At 38.5% G+C, this 19,138-nt stretch overlaps 1 protein-coding gene across 1 annotated transcript; it reads right to left on the minus strand.

Moving 5' to 3' along the window:
- Positions 1–5,028: 5,028 nt before the first annotated feature.
- Positions 5,029–6,050, minus strand: LOC127138146 (uncharacterized). Its single transcript, XM_051064544.1, has 2 exons — positions 5,238–6,050; positions 5,029–5,184 (listed from the first exon to the last, which is right to left on the minus strand). Exons 1-2 carry the CDS (start codon positions 6,048–6,050, stop codon positions 5,029–5,031), a joined length of 969 nt encoding a protein of 322 aa, XP_050920501.1.
- Positions 6,051–19,138: the final 13,088 nt, after the last annotated feature.

The following is a 19,138-nucleotide window of genomic DNA, read 5'->3' on the forward strand; positions in this document are numbered from 1 at the left end:
TCAACTCCGGCCGCCAATGCTATCTCATAAAATTTGGTGAGAAAAGCAAAGGGATCTTCATGGTCCATTCCGGTGAATGGACTTCCATATAGCAAGTTAAGAGTTCCCGTCTTCATCTCGGCTTGCCTTCCTGTGTGGTTGGCAAACTGAGCAGTATTCCTTGGACTGTTGACCCATGGTGTAGAAATGGGCGGTGGTTGTGGTGGTTGATCCATGATAGGTATGAAAGGTGGTGGATGTGTTGTAGAAGAACTTTCTCCTTGTTCTTGCCGTTGTCTAGCTTGTTGCCTCCTTCGTCTCGTTCTGCTATTCAGTCTCCTTGCGGTTCTTTCGATCTCAGGATCAAAAAGAAGTTGGTCCTCAGGAACCTGCCCTCGCATAAAATGATAGTTGCACACTAAACCAAACAGATTAACAAGCACAAGTCAAAAATTTGAAAGCTAAGAATTAAGCAACTATTGCGATGCTCGCAATATCAATTCACAATCCCCGGTAACGGCGCCATTTTGTTGTGATAGGATGGTATGTCGGGTTTTTGTTATCGTCTCCACAGGGATTGTGAGATATCGCCGCCTTTCGACAATTGTTTTAATTCTTAACTTGTAGTAACAACGGGGGTTTTAGTTTTTTGTCATGGTATCTTGCATAAAAGAGTAAGAAAATGCGGTAAAAGTTTTGGTTTTTCTATTTGATAAATATTGTCAAAGTTAGGGTTCGACGATCACTTTGCATGCATATGTTCGATCAACAAAACTCATAAACTCCTTTAGATGATAAACTATTTCACAAAGTCCTCCCAATGTGTTTATCTCTAACACACATTGTGGGTTTTCCCATTTTGATCCATTGTTGATCTCTCACACAATCTATCAAAATGACAACTTTTTGGTTCAACTTTATGGTGAACAACATCATTCATTACTATCTCTAGCTAACAAACAAGATTGGCTGAAAACCTAGGTAAAGAGTTGGTAAACATCTCTCGATCATAAACCAACACAAAGAGTTATCAATAAAACAAAGTTTTCATCATATATTCATCATTAGAGAGTTTACAAATGAAGATCATCCCATATACATACAAAGCTTGTGATCACCTACATCTAACCTTGACAAAATGAAGGACTTAGCTACTCATTTTCATGGTAGCTTGTACAACAAGTTTCGGTTGAAGGTTGATCAACATCCGAGTCGAAGAATCGAGATTGGATGGGAATCCACCTTCTTTTTGTAGAATATTGTTAAGAGATGAAGAAAAATGAAGAAAAAGTGTTTCTAGGTTACAAGGTATGATCCCAAGAAAATGCAGAAAAATATCTAAGTTCTAAAAGTTGTTTTTTCCAAAAAGTAGCCCCAGCTACTTATACTACTGTTGTCTGAGTTGTCATGCTCGCTAGGCGAGCAAAATGGTTCGCCTAGCGAGCCCCAAAATAGGCACCAGAGGCACCTGCGCCCAGAGAAATATCCTTGGCCAGATTTCACATGTTCGCTAGGCGAAGAAACCTTCGCTAGGAGAATCCCACGCTTCCACCTTCGCTCCAGCGAGTTTAGATGGTTTTGCTACTGGAATTGCTCGCTGGGAGCTCGCTAGTGGCTCGCCTAGCGAGCAAGTGCTGGCTGTGCTTTTGACCAAGTTTGGGCGTGTTCGCTACCACCTTTGTTGGCTGCTCGCCTAGCGAGTTTGCTGACTTTTGCTACTGTAAAATTCTGGGAATGCTCGCTAGCAGCTCGCTGGGTGCTCGCCTAGCGAGCACTTCGCTACATCACTCGCCTAGCGAGTATGCTGATGAATACTTCCTTTCTTGGTTCCTTTGCCAACTTTCTTGTGTGTTTGTTTTCTATTCTTTCATGCTTAATTTCTACACAATAACACACAAATTAAAGGTACCAAGATCATTTAACATTGTTTTGCAAATCATCAAAGGCAAAGGCGGTTTCGAACACTTTAGCAACAAAAAGGAGTGAAAGACGCCCATATTTGATAGCTCAAATAAGCACTTTTGGGCATCTAACAGAGATATGGTTGGTAGGGACCCAATTAGCAGCTCCTATTTTATGTAGGATAGCATATTTGACAGTCAACTTCCCAGCAGGAAGGTGCTTTTTAACAGGCCAACCTTTCATTTTCCTAGTTGTAATCTCTCTACATTTCTCATTGTCGGTAACTTCTAATTCACCTGCACCCTCAGTTTTTTTGCCTAGAAAATTATTAATAACAGTAGGAGAGAATGTTATACACTTACCCCTCATAAACACCTTGTAGAACTCCTTGCTGTTCTTATCAGAAATATCCTCAGGAATGTTGACAATAAATTCCTTAACTAAACCTTCATAACATTGAGACAACCCAGCCACAGTCTTCAACAGCCCAACATCCTTTATCAGGTCCATGACCTCCTTGACATCAGAAACATCTTTTCCCAACTCCCTTTCCACAACCACCCTTCTCCTAACAGTGGGTTTCTTCACAGGCGAGATGTCAGGGGCATCTTCCTCAACATCCTCTTAAGGCTCAGAATCATCTTTGACCTTCCTCTTCTTTACTTCAACCTTGCTCCAAGATTTGGAGGGACCAATACCAGCAGTCTTCTTAGCTTTTCTAGCTGACATAAGTTCAGCCACAGATTTTCCTTTGCGAGTCTTTATGCGTTTAGCCACACTTGGCTTTATGTGATGAAGTAAGCTTTCCTCTTGATACTCAGAGTTACCATCCTTTAGATCAATCACAATGTTTGCCTCATCATGCTTCTTAGAGTGGGAAGCATTGACAGTTTTAGAGCCACATATTTCCCTTTTTCAGACACGGTTTTCCCTAGGGAGCACAACCCTTCAGCAGCCAAATCCTTTTCAGAACTTGGAGGACTCGTCATCCTTCTCACTATGTTGTTCAACCTCAGGAGAGGGGTATATTTGAGACAGGGGAGTAGAAACTCCCTTCATAGAGTGACATTTATTAAGAATTATAGTGACTAGGTCTCTTATAACACGATCAATGTAGTGTTTATCTTCCTTAGAGTTAGCGGCATGAGTTGAACCAGAAGGGATACTAGAGGTGTTACCTTGATTGGAGCATGCAGCAACTAAGGCATCAATGGAGATGGGTTGGTTCAAATCAATGTCCGCACAGAGAATAATAGAGAGAGGAGCAACATCCAGAATCTCATCATCAAGGATGCCCATGGGAGGAGCACTAACCTTTTTGAGTAGACTTAGTATTTTTAGAAGAAGATGTATCTTGATGTTGTGACATTTTGAAGTTTTTCTGGAAAAAGCACGGTTGCCCTAGCAGAGGTTTGTGAAGAAGGAGCAGAAAGATAGAAGAGTTGGAGTAGGTTGTCAGGTTATGGGGGTTGCGTAATAGATGGTGTTTCCAAAACAAGGTGATGATTTACCATAATGGGGGCGCTTTATTTTAGCCACATAGACAATAATTCAATTATTTTTTCCACTCCATGTTAATTGCTACAAGTCTTCATAAATGCAAATCCCTAATTTTCCTCTCAGGAATTTAAACTGTTTGCATCCAAAGCCTTTGTAAAAATATCCACTAACTGCATCTCAGTAGCAACATGCTCTAAGACTACAGTCTCATCCTCCACAAGTTCTCTAATAAAATGGTGACGTATATCAATATGTTTGGTCCTACTGTGTTAAATAGGATTCTTTGAGATGTTTATATCACTTAGGTTGTCATAGTAGAATGTCATGACATCTTGTGAGATATTGTATTCAGTCATCATTTATTTCATCCACACCAGTTGAGAACAACTACTTCCACCTGCTATGTATTCAGCTTCAGCAATAGACAGAGAAACACAATTTTGCTTCTTACTAAACAAAGATATTAAATTGTTCCCCAAGAAGAAGCATCCTCCTGATGTGCTTTTTCTATCATCAGCACTTCCAGCCCAATCGGCATCACAATATCCAGACAACACAGATTCAGATCCATGAGTGTATAGCATCCCATAGTCACAAGTGCCATTGACATATTTCAGGATCCTTTTCACTTGGTTTATATGGCTCACCTTTGGTTCAGCTTGATATCTAGCACATACACCTACAACAAAAGCAATGTCAGGTCTGCTTGCTGTAAGATATAACAGACTTCGTATCATGCTTCTGTAGAGACTTTGATCCACACTGACACCATTTTCATCTTTAGACACCTTCAGATGAGTAGGAGCAGGTGTCCTCTTGTGGCTTGCATTCTCCATGCCAAACTTCGTAACAATATTCTTGGCATATTTACTTTGAGATAGAAAGATAGAATCTTCCATCTGCTTGACTTGCAGGCCAAGAAAATAGGTCAGCTCTCCAACAAGGCTCATTTCAAATTCATACTGCATTTGCTTAATAAAATGTTGAACCATCTTACTTGACATCCCACAAAACACAATATCATCCACATATATCTGAGCAACCATGAGCAGATAACACTAAGTTTTACCAAAATTGATGCCAATACATAAACTAACAAACTCCCCCTTTGGCAAATTTTGGCTAAAACAAACAACAGACCACATGTTCACAAGAAATCAATCAAAGTATCAGTTCAGCAGCAGAAGTAAACATACACACATTACTAGCAACTAGTCAACACACAAGCGCTTGTACTCAGAACACACCATCTCCCCTTCAGCTAGTCCACAACAAGCAACAACCTGCTTCACACAGACAGAACACAGAGAATCCTCCCCCTGTGCTAAACAAAAACCACCAGAAAATTCCCCCCTGTATCAGACAAATAGAGCAGTGACAAAACAGAGCAGTGACAATAATGCTACATCATCTATAGCTACTCCTTCTCCCCCTTTTTAGCCAAAAGAGACCAAAGAGACAAAATAAATGTTTATCTAGTCATTAACCGAAAAGCCGTAAGTTAAAGGGTTACAACACCAAGTACAAACACAGTTGTAAGCAAGCCGAGATACAAACCAACAAAGTAATACCAAAAATAAGAAAATCTACCAAAATAGCAAAAGACCAAGAAAATCATCAAATTAAGGGAGACCAGAGTCAACAAGGCTACTCAATAGAGCTTGAGCTTGCAGCTTCTTCATCAGCACCAGAAACAGAATTTCCACTTGCATCATCATTGTTAACAGTCCTCTCACTAGAGGTGTGAGCTTCAACTTCTTCTTCATGGTTGTCATTAGCATGTTCAATATTTTCACCATCAGCCTGCTCCAAGCTTGCAATCAAGGCTTCCAACGATTTTTTCTAGTTGTGGCTACCCTTATCCCTTCACCTAGCTCTTTGCATGTCTCCTTAAGCTCAACAATAGTTCCAACTTTTGAGGTTGGCCTCTTCATGGCAGATGTCAGGATAATATCCTCGACATGACTTCCTTCAAATAGTTTGTAGTGCACAGACAGAGCAGGTTTTCTTCTACTAGGTAAGTCATTAGAGCACAGAATACTAGGATGTTGATTCAAGATAATTCCACAAATCATATAGGGAAAGGCAATTGGCAGCTTCACTGCATTAGTAGTTTCATGCTTGATGATTTGTTCAAAAATAAATCTACCATAGTCAAATTTTACTTTTGTTCCAACAGCAAAAATAAACCTCCCAAGGGTATTAGCAATGGTGGAGATATGGTTGGTAGAGACCCAATTAGCAGCTCCTATTTTATACAGGATGGCATATTTGACAGTCAACTTCCCAGCAGGAAGGTGCTTTTTAACAGACCAACCTTTCATTTCCCTAGTTGTAATCTCTCTACAGACCTTATTGTCGGTAACTTCTAATTCACCTGCACCCTCAGTTTTTCTGCCTAGAAAATTATTAATAACAGTAGGAGAGAATGTTATACACTTACCCCTCATAAACACCTTGCAGAACTCCTTGCTGTTCTTATCAGAAATATCCTCAGGAATGTTGACAATAAATTCCTTAACTAAACCTTCATAACATTGAGACAACCCAGCCACAGTCTTCAACATCCCAACATCCTTTATCAGGTCCATGACCTCCTTGACATCAGCAACATCTTTTCCCAACTCCCTTTCCACAACCACCCTTCTCCTAACAGTGGGTTTCTTCATAGGAGAGATGTCAGGGACATCTTCCTCAACATCCTCTTAACGCTCAGAATAATCTTTGACCTTCCGCTTCTTTACTTCAACCTTGCTCCAAGATTTGGAGGGATCAATACCAGCAGTCTTCTTAGCTTTTCTAGCTGACATAAGTTCAGCCACAGATTTTCCTTTGCGAGTCTTCATGCGTTTAGCCATACTTGGCTTTATGTGATGAAGTAAGCTTTCCTCTTGATCCTCAGAGTTACCATCCTCTACATCAATCACAACGTTTGCCTCATCATGCTTCTTAGAGTGGGAAGCATTGACAGTTTTAGAGGCCACATATTTCCCTTTTATGGACACGGTTTTCCCTAGGGAGCACAACCCTTCAGCAGCCAAATCCTTTTCAGAACTTGGAGGGCTCGTTATCCTTTTCACTATGTTGTTCAACCTCAGGAGATGGGTATATTTGAGACAGGGGAGTAGAAACTCCCTTCACAGAGTGACCTTTATTAAGAATTATAGTGACTAGGTCTCTTATAACACGATCAGTGTAGTGTTTATCTTCCTTAGAGTTAGCGGCAGGAGTTGTACCAGAAGGGATACTAGAGGTGTTACCTTGATTGGAGCATGCAGCAACAGAGACATCAATGGAGATGGGTTGGTTCAAATCAATGTCCATACCGGGAATAATAGAGAGAGGAGCAACATCCAGAATCTCATCATCAGGGATTCCCATGGGAGGAGCACTAACCTTTTGAGTAGACTTAGTATTTTTAGAAGCAGGTATATCTTGATGTTGTGACATTTTGGAGTTTTTCTGGAAAAAGCACGGTTTCTCTAGCAGAGGTTTGTGAAGAAGGAGCAGTAAGATGGAAGAGTTGGAGTAGGTAGTGAGGTTATGGGGGTTGCGTGTGAAGACAAAATAGATGGTATTTCCAAAACAAGGTGATGATTTACCATAATGGGGGCGCTTTATTTTAGCCACATAGACAATAATTCGATTACTTTTTCCACTCCATGTTAATTGCTACAAGTCTTCATAAATGCAAATCCCTAATTTTCCTCTCAGGAATTTAAACTGATTGGCATCCAAAGCCTTTGTAAAAATATCCGTTAACTGCATCTCAGTAGAAACATGCTCTAAGACTACAGTCTTATCCTCCACAAGTTCTCTAATAAAATGGTGACGTATATCAATATGTTTGGTCCTACTGTATTGAATAGGATTCTTTGAGATGTTTATAGCACTCAGGTTGTCACAGTACAATATCATGACATCTTGTGAGACATTGTATTCAGTCATCATTTATTTCATCCACACCAGTTGAGAACAACTACTTCCAGCTGCTATGTATTCAGCTTCAGCAATAGACAGAGAAACACAATTTTGCTTTTTACTAAACCAAGATATTAAATTGTTCCCCAAGAAGAAGCATCCTCCTGATGTGCTTTTTCTATCATCAGCCCTTCCAGCCCAATCAGCATCACAATATCCAGACAGCACAGATTCAGATCCATGAGTGTATAACATCCCATAGTCACAAGTGCCATTGACATATTTCAGGATCCTTTTCACTTGGTTTATATGGCTCACCTTTGGTTCAGCTTGATATCTAGCACATACACCTACAACAAAAGCAATGTCAGGTCTGCTTGCTGTAAGATATAGCAGACTCCCTATCATGCTTCTGTAGAGACTTTGATCCACACTGACACCATTTTCATCTTTAGACACCTTCAGATGAGTAGGAGTAGGTGTCCTTTTGTGGCTTGCATTCTCCATGCCAAACTTCTTAACAATATTATTGGCATATTTACTTTGAGATAGAAAGATAGAATCTTCCATCTGCTTGACTTGCAGGCCAAGAAAATAGGTCAGTTCTCCAACAAGGCTCATTTCAAATTCATACTGCATTTGCTTAATAAAATGTTGAACCATCTTACTTGACATCCCACTAAACACAATATCATCTACATAGATCTGAGCAACCATGAGCTTTCCTCCTTCACCTTTGACAAATAAAGTCTTATCAATGCCTCCCTTTCTGTATCCATTGTCAATGAGAAACACTGTGAGTCTCTCATACCAAGCTCTAGGAGCTTGTTTCAACCCATAAAGAGCTTTCCTCAACTTATACACATGCTTTGGAAGATTTGAGTCTTTAAATCCCTTTGGTTATTCAACATATACTTCCTCATTCAAGTAGCCATTTAAGAAGGCACTTTTCACATCCATTTGGAACAGTTTAAACTTCAGAATACATGCCACTTCTAGCAGTAATCTAAAGGACTCTAGGCGAGCTACAGGAGAAAATGTTTCATCAAAGTCAACTCCTTCAACTTGACTGTATCCTTGTGCTACCAATCTTGCTTTATTTCTAGTAACCACACCTTTTTCATCAGATTTATTCTTGTAAACCCACTTTGTTCCAATAACATCTATTCCTTCAGGTCTTGGAACCAATTCCCATACTTCACTTCTCATGAATTGGCCTAACTCTTCCTGCATGGCATTGATCCAGAATTCATCAGTTAAGGCTTCTTTAACATTCTTAGGCTCAATCTTTGACACAAAACAGGCATGTGAGATCACTTCCCTTGATCTAGTGGTGACCCCTTTATTTGGATCTCCTCTAATGAGATCTTTAGGATGATCCTTCTGAATTCTGATAGAGGGTCCCTTATTTACTTGATCAACCTCAGGTTCAACTTGAGTGGACTCACTCTCACTACTTTTATTAGGGAGTTCACTTGGGGCATCATTCAGAAATGTTTCGACGTCGTCTGTGACATCAGTCTCTTGATCATCAATAACAACATTGATAGATTCCATCGTAACTCTAGTTATGGAATTAAAAACTCTAAAGGCTCTGCTATTTGTTGAGTAGCCCAGAAATATTCCTTCATCACTCTTGGGGTCCATTTTCCTTTTTTGTTCACGATCATCCAGGATATAACATTTACTACTAAACACATGGAAGTATTTGACAGTAGGTCTTCTTCCCTTCCAGACTTCATATAAGGTGGTTGAGGTCCCTTTTCTCAAGGTTACTCTGTTGCTAAAAGTGTGTTTCATCAAAGGTCGCAACTTTGTGAAACAACACTATTTTTCCCTATAAATTGAGCATTCCAGATTCAAAAAAAATATAACACAAAAGTCTTTTCTCATCGCATAAAATTTCAAATTTCATCTTCCCTAAATTCGAGTTTTCATCAGGCTTGTGCAAACTCAAATATAAGCTGAATTATCCTGAGTATTCTTGCATTCCAACTCTAAGATATTTAAGAGTGCTTAAAATATTTATAAAAAAAGTGATTTCATTCACGATTCTAGCATCGATCAAATCAATTTAAATTAAATTAATTTTTTAACATATATATAATAAGAAAGGAGTCACCGCATCGAAATTGATCAACCTCCGATAAAAGTAGAGAAATATATACCGTTGAGAAATATATAGCGTTGAGAAAACACCCGTTAAACAATTATTATTTATACTACTTATCAGTTTGTTTTAGTTACTCATAAAAAATTAAACCAGAAATTTGGTGGTTGAAAACATTGGAGTGAACATGGCCGAAATTAAATGTAGTTCACACATGTGATTAAGATGTGTGTAAATGGTACATGTGGTAAATTACACCACAATTGCACATTATGACTCAAGTTGGAGAAGATACAACAGGTAGAGGATGCTTATAAAAGGCAAGCAAATAGTATAACATTTTCTCATGCACAAGGCATATAAGAAAATCTCAACAAAAGGCTAAGAAAGCACACGAAGGCGGTGTGGTTTCTCATGCGAAAGGCAATGAGAAACTTCTCAACAAAAGGTCAAGAAGAAAGATGAGGGTGAAGGACAACTTCGTTGGGGAATGTGGTTTTCTTTCATCAAAGGTAGCAACGAACAAGTTTCTCACACAAAAGGTGATGAGAAGCTCCTTAAAAAAAGGTTAGAGGACGGAAATGAGTTTCTCATACAAAAGATAATGAGAAATCCTTAATAAAGGTTAAGAAGAAAGGTGGGAGTGAGATCCTCATATAAAAGGTAATGAGAACTCTCAGACACCAGGTCCGCGGGGGATTCTCATATAAAAGGTAGTGAGAACTTTTTAGCAAAATGTTAAAAAGGAGTTGGGAAGGCTGATTATCTCACGCAAAAGATAGTGACAACTCCTTAGCAAGAGAAGATTCCTCATGCGAAAGGCAAGAAGGGGTCTCACAAAAGGTAAGTTGAGGGAAAAGATTCCCCGTGTAAAAGGTAGGGGGATATGTAGCGGTGTATTCGTCGCTATATGATCTATCGATTAAATCATAAGCTAAGAGATACATGAAATTTTTCGAGTCGCCACCGCACTTTTATTTATCCAAAGGATTGGCTAAAAAGCGAACAAAAGCCTAAGAAGTTTTACACGTAGAAAACTAATAAAAAGATCAGAGATTCTGGGTAAGGGGTAAATTACGCAATGGGAAGGTGTTAGGCACCCACTACGTCCTAGGTACTCCTAGGGAGCCCTTTTCACACTTGTTATGCTAAATGATTATTTATTATGACAAAAATATTGTGCAAACATGATTGGGATGGTGAGAAAAGAATATACATTTTTATTATTATTGGGTTCGAACGGATGAACCCGTTGCCTACGTACCTTCCATCAAAGGTAAGGATCAGAACGCCGTAGTTCGGCTAAAAGATTTCCAAAAGTGGGTTAGGTTCAATTTTAAACACAAACCCTAGGTCTTACGTTATCCACGGGAGAAAACTCAACCTTATACAAACAACAACGTCCACCATGTGAGAACAGCTTCAACTGGCCAGAGAGGGGTTAACCCTATAATAGGCGAGGAAGACTTACAATTCAATCACTAAAGACAGAAGGTGAGATTAACATCAACCACTAAGATAAATCAAACCTATAGCTCATGTATGAAAAGATTAATGGACAAAGCCAAAACAAGTGAATGAGTGAAATTACTGATTATGATTATGAAAATGGAGTCAAAGTATGATTAAGATCAATTCAAATAAGTATTATGAAATGGATTTTAAAAAAAGGTCAAGGACTTGAGTCCAGGTTTTTAGTCAGAAAACATGAAGATGTTTGCACAACACTTATGTCAAGTTTAAAAGATAAAGTGTGAAAAGTCTAGGACATAATGAATGATGAATGGATGAGGATGGGTAGTAAAACTTCTTAGAAGGTTCACTTCTTGAAATCATATAGCAGATGATTCAAGTGTGTCCTTTGGAATAGCAATTAATAATAACAAGCAAAGCAAACAAAAGCGGATATCGGATGCCAATCAATGGTCTTATACCAATCTCCTAAAACAAAACGGGATATCAGATGCCACTCAATGGACTTACACTAATCTCCACAGGCAAAGAAATAAAAGCGGATACCGGATACCAATAAATGGATTTACACCAGTCTCCTAAAACAGAACAGGATATCAGAAGCCACTCAATGGACTTACACTAATCTCCTCAAAAGAGAAGCAAAGATGAAATATGGAAGTCAACTGCCAATTTATCTGGACTTAGGTTAACTCCACAGTATGCGCACAGGAAATCCAATGCCACATCACAGGGACTTACAATGGATCCTCACATACAAGTACAGAAGCAACAATATGATCACAGGAATGCAAATGCCAACTTACAGGGACTTATAATTGCAACCTCTCATACAAACAGATGAAACAAATTATGATCACAGGATAACAGATGCCAACTTACAGGGACTTATAACTGTATCCTCTCACACAAACAGATGAACAAACTATGATCACAGGAAAGCAGATGCCAACTTACAGGGACTTATAATTGCAACCTCACATACAAATTAAACAGATCAAATTATGATCACAGGGTAACAGATGCCAACTTACAGGGACTTATAACTGTATCCTCACATACAATCAGACAGATCAAATTATGATCACAGGATAACAGATGCCAACTTACAGGGACTTATAACTGTAACCTCACATACATATCAAACAGATCAAATTATGATCACAGGATAACGGATGCCAACTTACAGGGACTTATAACTGTATCCTCACATACACACAGATAAACAGAAGATATGAGTGACCAATGAGGTCTTACACTCTATCCTTCCATATCATAGGAGCAAATGCCAAAGCAATGGACTTACAGTTGTCCTCAATGGGTAAACAACAATGATAGCATCACAAAAAGCAAATGAGATGATCATGCATTAATGGCAATTGATGATGATGATAGATGCATAACATATAAGCAGGCAAGTGCACATGAAGCAAATCAAACAATCAATGAATAACAAACAGCACACTCTATAGCCAAAACAATGGGGCTCACACAAGAGGGTTTGACTTTACAAGTCCACTGTAATGGGTAAAGGTCGCTCTTAACCTGGCCATTGAGGGGCTCAGGTGAAGCAGATGAATAGGAAATGAGGGGTGTGCCTCATCGCTTCTATCTCAAATCAGAGAGAGCATCAAAGAAAGTGTGGGAGTTCAGAAAGTAGGAACTCTCTCCACATTATTGACTCGATTAGATCTTGGGTATTTATCTCATTGCTTCAACCATGTAATGGGAGCAATGAGAGGACACACTGAATAGTGGGGGATAGATTGCTTATCCCTACCTTCCACCAATTGCCTTACTTGAAGGACTTTTCCTGCTTAGGACAAATATAAACAAACACAGGCATTGCCTCTTAAGGAGGACTTCAGACAGTTTGCCCGGTCAAATAACAGACCGGGTCTCCAGACTACATGAAGAAGAAGTAATTATACCTCAAAGCAAATGCTAAAAAGCAAAGCAAGCAATCAAGTTCAAAGAACTTAGGCAACTAAAGTACCTGCAAAAGTCAGACCAATTATTAAACAGCTCAACAGTCAAAACCAAAAGGAAATGAACCAATAGTCACACAGAGGGACCAATTGTGCAAGGCACAAAGACTCAAGTATGAGTCACCTACAAAACAAGGGTTAGCATGTGGCAAACAATCAAATTCAATCACATTTGAGTGATCCTTAAAGCATGGGTGCTCAACCTGAAACAAACAGCTCAATTGTAAGCTTACAAGACCACTAGGACTAGCCTAGGGTCAAAGATGAAAGAAGAAGTCAAGGCAGCAAGGAAAAGTCAACCCAAACCAAGTTTGAACATTCAAGAAGCATTCTCAATTGGATTCATAATTAAATCATGCATCATGGTCATTTCATATGCAAAAGGATGCAAAGCATGGCAAGAGAAGCATACAAAAGTCAACAGCAAAGACTTCATTCAAAAGTCAACCCATTCAATTTCAAAAATCATGAAATAAATCACACTCAATCCTAACATCTAACATGGTATACATGTCAAATTTCATGGCATTTGGATGAGAGGAAGGCAGTCAATGAAATTCATGAAGTCAAATCAGATTCAAGTAAGCATGGTGAAAGTCAACAAGCATAGGTCAACTTCAAAAAATCATATCAATTTGAAAACAAAAGAGAAATGAATGAGATTAACACCAATGCAAAGCTTGAGATGTCTAGTTATCACATATGAAATTTCATGGTCATACAATAAGATTTGAGAATTTCACAAAAGATTTGGCAAGGCATAGCACAAAAAGTCAACAAATGACCAAGCATGGAAGAAAATTCTCAATCAAATGGAAAACAGCAAGATTAATTCCAAGAAAATTCATACATCAATTAGACATACAAGGGATCATTCATTCAAAATTTGAGGTCATTTGGATGTAGGGAAGTGTGTGAACAAAAATTGTGAAAATGCATGATCATGGTATGACACCAAATGCAACACACAACTTCAAAAAATCATAACTATCAATCCACAAATGATAAATGCACAAACTTTATATGGAAATGAAGGTCAAAGTGTCTAGTTTCACCACAAAAAATTTCAAAGGCATTGGATGCAATATGACAATTTCACAAAAGGAATGGAACAATGTATCATTTATGCATACATGTCAAGAAAATAATAATCAATTAAAATCCAGAACATGGAAAATTAATTAAAATTCATAATAAAATTCTAGACACATTCATGAGTATGAGGAAAAAATTTCAAGATTTTTGGATAAAAATTGAATGAGAAATAATTGTGTGAAATTGGAAGAAATTTGAAGCACATATGAACAAAAGGCATGGCATAAGGTCAAAATGGGAGTCAACGGATGGCAGATATGTAAATAGTGAAACCACTTATCAAAACGGTGCAGTTTAAGGCAAATGCAGGGAATGTTGTGATTGGTCAATTCCAATCCAACAGTAGCATGCAAGGAGGACAAACAACAGCAACCAATCGTGCTTCAAGATTCTAGGCTCACATGCATTTTAGGGTTTTGGCAAACAGCAAACAGCATTTGGTTTATCAACATGTTCATTATCAATCATGAATTCAAAAGCATGCAGAAACATGGTATTGGCATAGTAACTTTCATGCAACCCTATGCAAACATAACCAATCATAATCAACACAAAGCATGTGGAATTCCTGGGCAAGTTTTATGGTTCAAACAGCATAGCATTTAACAGACTTCATGCAACATGATCAACAGCAATAGCCAATGTTTATGCGACATAAAGAAACATGATTTCTGGAAGGAAACAAGCAGGGTTTCAACAACAGCAGCATGTATGTTTATCACCATAAATCAAGCTTCGAGCCAAATCAGACAAAAACATGGCATTGGTACTGCATCATGTAACATCCAACAGCACAAACCATACACAACAGCCACAAACCATACACAACAGCAGCACAACAAATTCTAACAGCATTTATGATTCACACGCAGCAGCAGGGGTATTAACATCCAATGGTTCATTCTAATCAACACCAAACAAGTTCAGACAAAAATTCAAAAAGCAGCAAGGCAATGAAACATTAACCATCGAGGCAACATCAAACCAACACAAACCAAATACATTTCATGTGGATATAAAGTTTCAAAAATGCAGCATGGTTAAGCCTCATGTCATCATCATTATAACACCAAAATTCGAGCAAGCAAACCGCAATGGTAATGATCATTTATCATTTTAGCAAACCTAGCTAACAGCAAAACAACATAATCATGGGAGTTTCTAGTCATGGTTCATGGTTCAAATAACCGCAGCATTGGCATTGCAGTAGGTCCATACAGTATCATGCAGAAGAGCAACAACTAAGGATATTCGAAATCCTGGGCATATCAAGATAGCAACACAGCAGCAGGGTATTGCAAACAGTCAGCATCATGCACAAAAGCATTAACAAATAATCAAGGCCACGAAACATTGACTAACAACAAACCAAGCAAAAACATGAGAAAAAAATTCTGGACAAGGTTATGTTCATGTAACAGCAGCATATCATTATCCACATGTTTGTTAACAAATAACAATCCAATAACAACATGGACACCACATGATAATACACTCATGATGTTTATACAACATATAACTCACAGCAACCAAACATATGCTGGATTTCTGGAAACAGTAGGATGTTTGGGTTTAAATAGCAGCACACATGTATTCATCACAAATCATCATTCAAAATAAGCAGCAGCATACAACATGTTTCAACACCGCAGCAGGGTATCATGCATCTTCATGTTTTATCATAAACAATAGCAGGGCATATTCCTGAGATTTTTTCGGGGCAGGGCAAGGTTAACAGTAGCAGCTCAATTCATTCATCAGTCTACAGCAACAGTCATAATTATCATGTGCTCATCATGTTTAAAAAAAAAACATCAAACTAAAATCAAACCAAGCAAAAACACAACAGCAGATAGCAGCATATCATTTGTACTCAACAGCAGCACAAAAATCGACCAGCCATAACAGCACTCATCATCCAAGCAAAGTCTGGACAGGACAAATATTTTAACAGCACATGTACACATTTATCATGAAATTTCAACATACTCAGAAAGTAAAATCAAGTAAACCAAAAGCTGTATTCAAGCATGGTGATGACAAAACCAAGCATAATTTTCAGCACAACAAACTATGGAGTGAGATTCAACCAGAAATGCAAAGGACCAATAATCTTATTTTTCAGATTTCTCCCTCCTGAGGGCATCAATTCAAACAGGGCAAAGCAATCTAGAATCAGCATTTGAGGATCTTTCACAAACATAGTATGGCATGGCAAAAAGAGAAGATAGATTACTTACTTGTTTTGGAAGAAAATGTTGAAACAGTGGTGCTTTGGTCGATTCAAGCTCAAACAGTGGGAGATTGTGCTTGGTAGTGAAGGATGATGAAGCTTGTTCAGCTCAAACTTGCTTGGAAACTTCCACGACTCGAATTGCCATTAAAGGATGCTTGCAAAAACAGAGTGAGAGGACAGGGTTCCAGCTTGGTTTGGATGGTGAAAATGCACTCAAAATGTTGTCCAAGTAGTGAAGGAAGCAAGAGTTTCTTGTGGTTTGTGATGATCCTTTCACTTCGAGCCAAAATACCAATTTGCAAGAGAGGAGAGAATGAATGTGTTTTTGGTCGTGGAGGCTGCAGTCTAGGGTTGTGGAATGAGCTGAGCAAATGCTTTTATGTGACTGTTTAGAGTTAGTTAATCAAATGGTAATCTGGTTTTGACTTAATGAACCTATTTGCAAAAAATTGCTAAGTGGAGCAAATGGAAATGGAGGTGTGTAGGCTGCTCAAATTGGGCCTGCTACAGGCTGCAAAAAGGACAACATATTTGCTGTTTTGGTTGTACAAGAAAATGTTGTACTGATTTTTGTTTGTGTACTTCCTTTTTTGCAACAAATGCCAAATTTGCATTTTGATTCAAAATGATGATGGAATGATGGTATGGACATGAATTTGGGATTGGAGCAAGTCACAAATGATATATGGAACATTTCCCAATTGGCAAAAATGAGAAAAAGTCCATAAATCAAAAAGTCAACTTTGAGTCAAACTTTAATTTTAAATGAAATAGGTCCAAAAATGCCATTTTGAATGGCAAGGTTTTAGGTCATGAAATTTATATTTTTGGAAAGAGGATGAAAAATGTGGTTTGTAGGAAAAAACCCCACCAAATTTGGCCTTATGGTTTGAGAGATATGGCTTGTTGAAGTTCAAAAATTGATGAAAATGATTTGATCATATCTTGACAACCACACATGGGATTTTGATGTTCTTGGACTTTTTGAAAATGGGAGGACAAGATCTTCAACTTTCATGTTGGGCAAAAATTCATTTGAAGCTTGTATCATGATGTAAGTTTAAGATCAAGAAGTTTCCATTTTTGGCAGTTGAAATTACAGGTCCACTTTCTATTTCTGGAAAATTTTCTGATTGGCTTGATTTTCTTCCATGATGAGGTTGAACATGATAGATGAGGCTTATACAAGCATGAATGAACTTCTTCAAATCAATTCTATCCATCAAATTCTTGATTAAATCAACTGTTGACCAAGGTTGACTGTCTGTTGACTTTTCTAGGGTTTTGGACTGATTGATCCTCTTCTGATGATTTCCAAACCCTAATTCCTTGAGAACTTGATTCCAGATGATGTCACAAGATGTATGAACTTTGGATTATTGATTATGGTGCCCAAATTCTGCAAGAATGGCCACCATCCATTGCTTTGACTGACTGTTGACCAACTTTGACCTAATTTCTGATGGTTGCTTCAACTGCAAGCAAAAAGGTTAGACTGACAATATTTTTGTACTTTTTGAATGATAAACATATGAAAGCAAGAATATACAAATGCAAAGTATGCTTGGTGATCAAGAAACAAACCCACAAGGCAATCTACCCACTAGGAGGGAAGCAAAGGCATGCAATGATCCTTGAGGTCATGATATGAATGATATGGGCCATGAGGGATCTTAGGGCCCAAAATTGGGGTCTTACAGATGCCCCTATTTAAGGTCATTCTAGCCGGAGAAGTGAAGTTTAGAAATCTTCATATCGACGCGGTAGAATGGGCTTAAATAACAGTAATGAGACAAATTTTGGTCCCTAAGAGACCTCATGATGCGAATGTATGCGCAAAAGACACAAATTCTGTGGGGAATATGATTCACACAGAAGAAAAGACGATCCATCGGAGTAATACACTCACCAGGAACAGAGACTCTAACAAGACTCTATGGGGATAAAACGAGAAAAAGAAATGTGTGAACAATACACGACTCTAAACTGGGGGAAAACAAAACTGACACAACGTGAACCAGACACGACTCTGATTAGAAGAACAGAAAACAGACTGGAGAACTCACTGGGGAGTGAAGAACTCACACTGGGAAGAGAATTCCAAATGGAAAATAAGTCCATTGGAAAGACACAAGCTGACTCCTGAGGAGAAGCAAAAGAAAACTCCACTGGGGAAGTAACAAAGAAATGAGATGTTACCAGGCATACGGGTAACAAACTCAGGAAAATCTGACTCCACAGGGGGACCGAGGTCATAATAGGGAGTAGAAAGGAGGGAACACCAAGGATACCGGTTACTGGGTATATAATAGGTGACCGACCAAAGCGTGAATTGGATTTCACTTCCAAAACACTCATCATCCTAAAGAGAGCTAGAAAAGCAAACTTGTTTATAGGATGGCTATTTGATTCCGTAAAGAATACAAATCTTACTCTGAGGGGAAAACAACAAAGAATTGACTCAAGAGCGAACGAGATATAATATCCATTACCGTCAGAACGTGGATAGAATACTCAGATGAGACATATTATTCATTACCGGCAGACCGTGAATAATATACTCGAAAGGAAAATTATCCTGAACCGGTTACTGGGTTGTTTATAGGATAAGATCCGAAGACGTGAATTGGTTTTCACTTCCAAAACACTCATCATCCGAAAGGAGGGCTTGAAAAAGCAAATCGACTTACAGGATGGGCATTCGAATCCACAACGGGAAAACGAATCTTACTCAACTGGGGACACAAACCCAAAGAGTGCATGAGATATAATATCCATTACCGGCAGACCGTGGATAAGAATACTCGCATGAGATATATTATCTATTACCGTCAGAACGTAGATAATAAACTCGCATGGTAAGAAACACCAGGGATACCGGTTACTGGGTATATAATAGGTGATCTACCGAAAACGTGAATTGGTTTTCACTTC

The sequence above is a fragment of the Lathyrus oleraceus genome, chromosome 4 (assembly GCF_024323335.1).
Source record: "Lathyrus oleraceus cultivar Zhongwan6 chromosome 4, CAAS_Psat_ZW6_1.0, whole genome shotgun sequence".
Taxonomy (NCBI): Eukaryota; Viridiplantae; Streptophyta; class Magnoliopsida; order Fabales; family Fabaceae; genus Lathyrus; species Lathyrus oleraceus.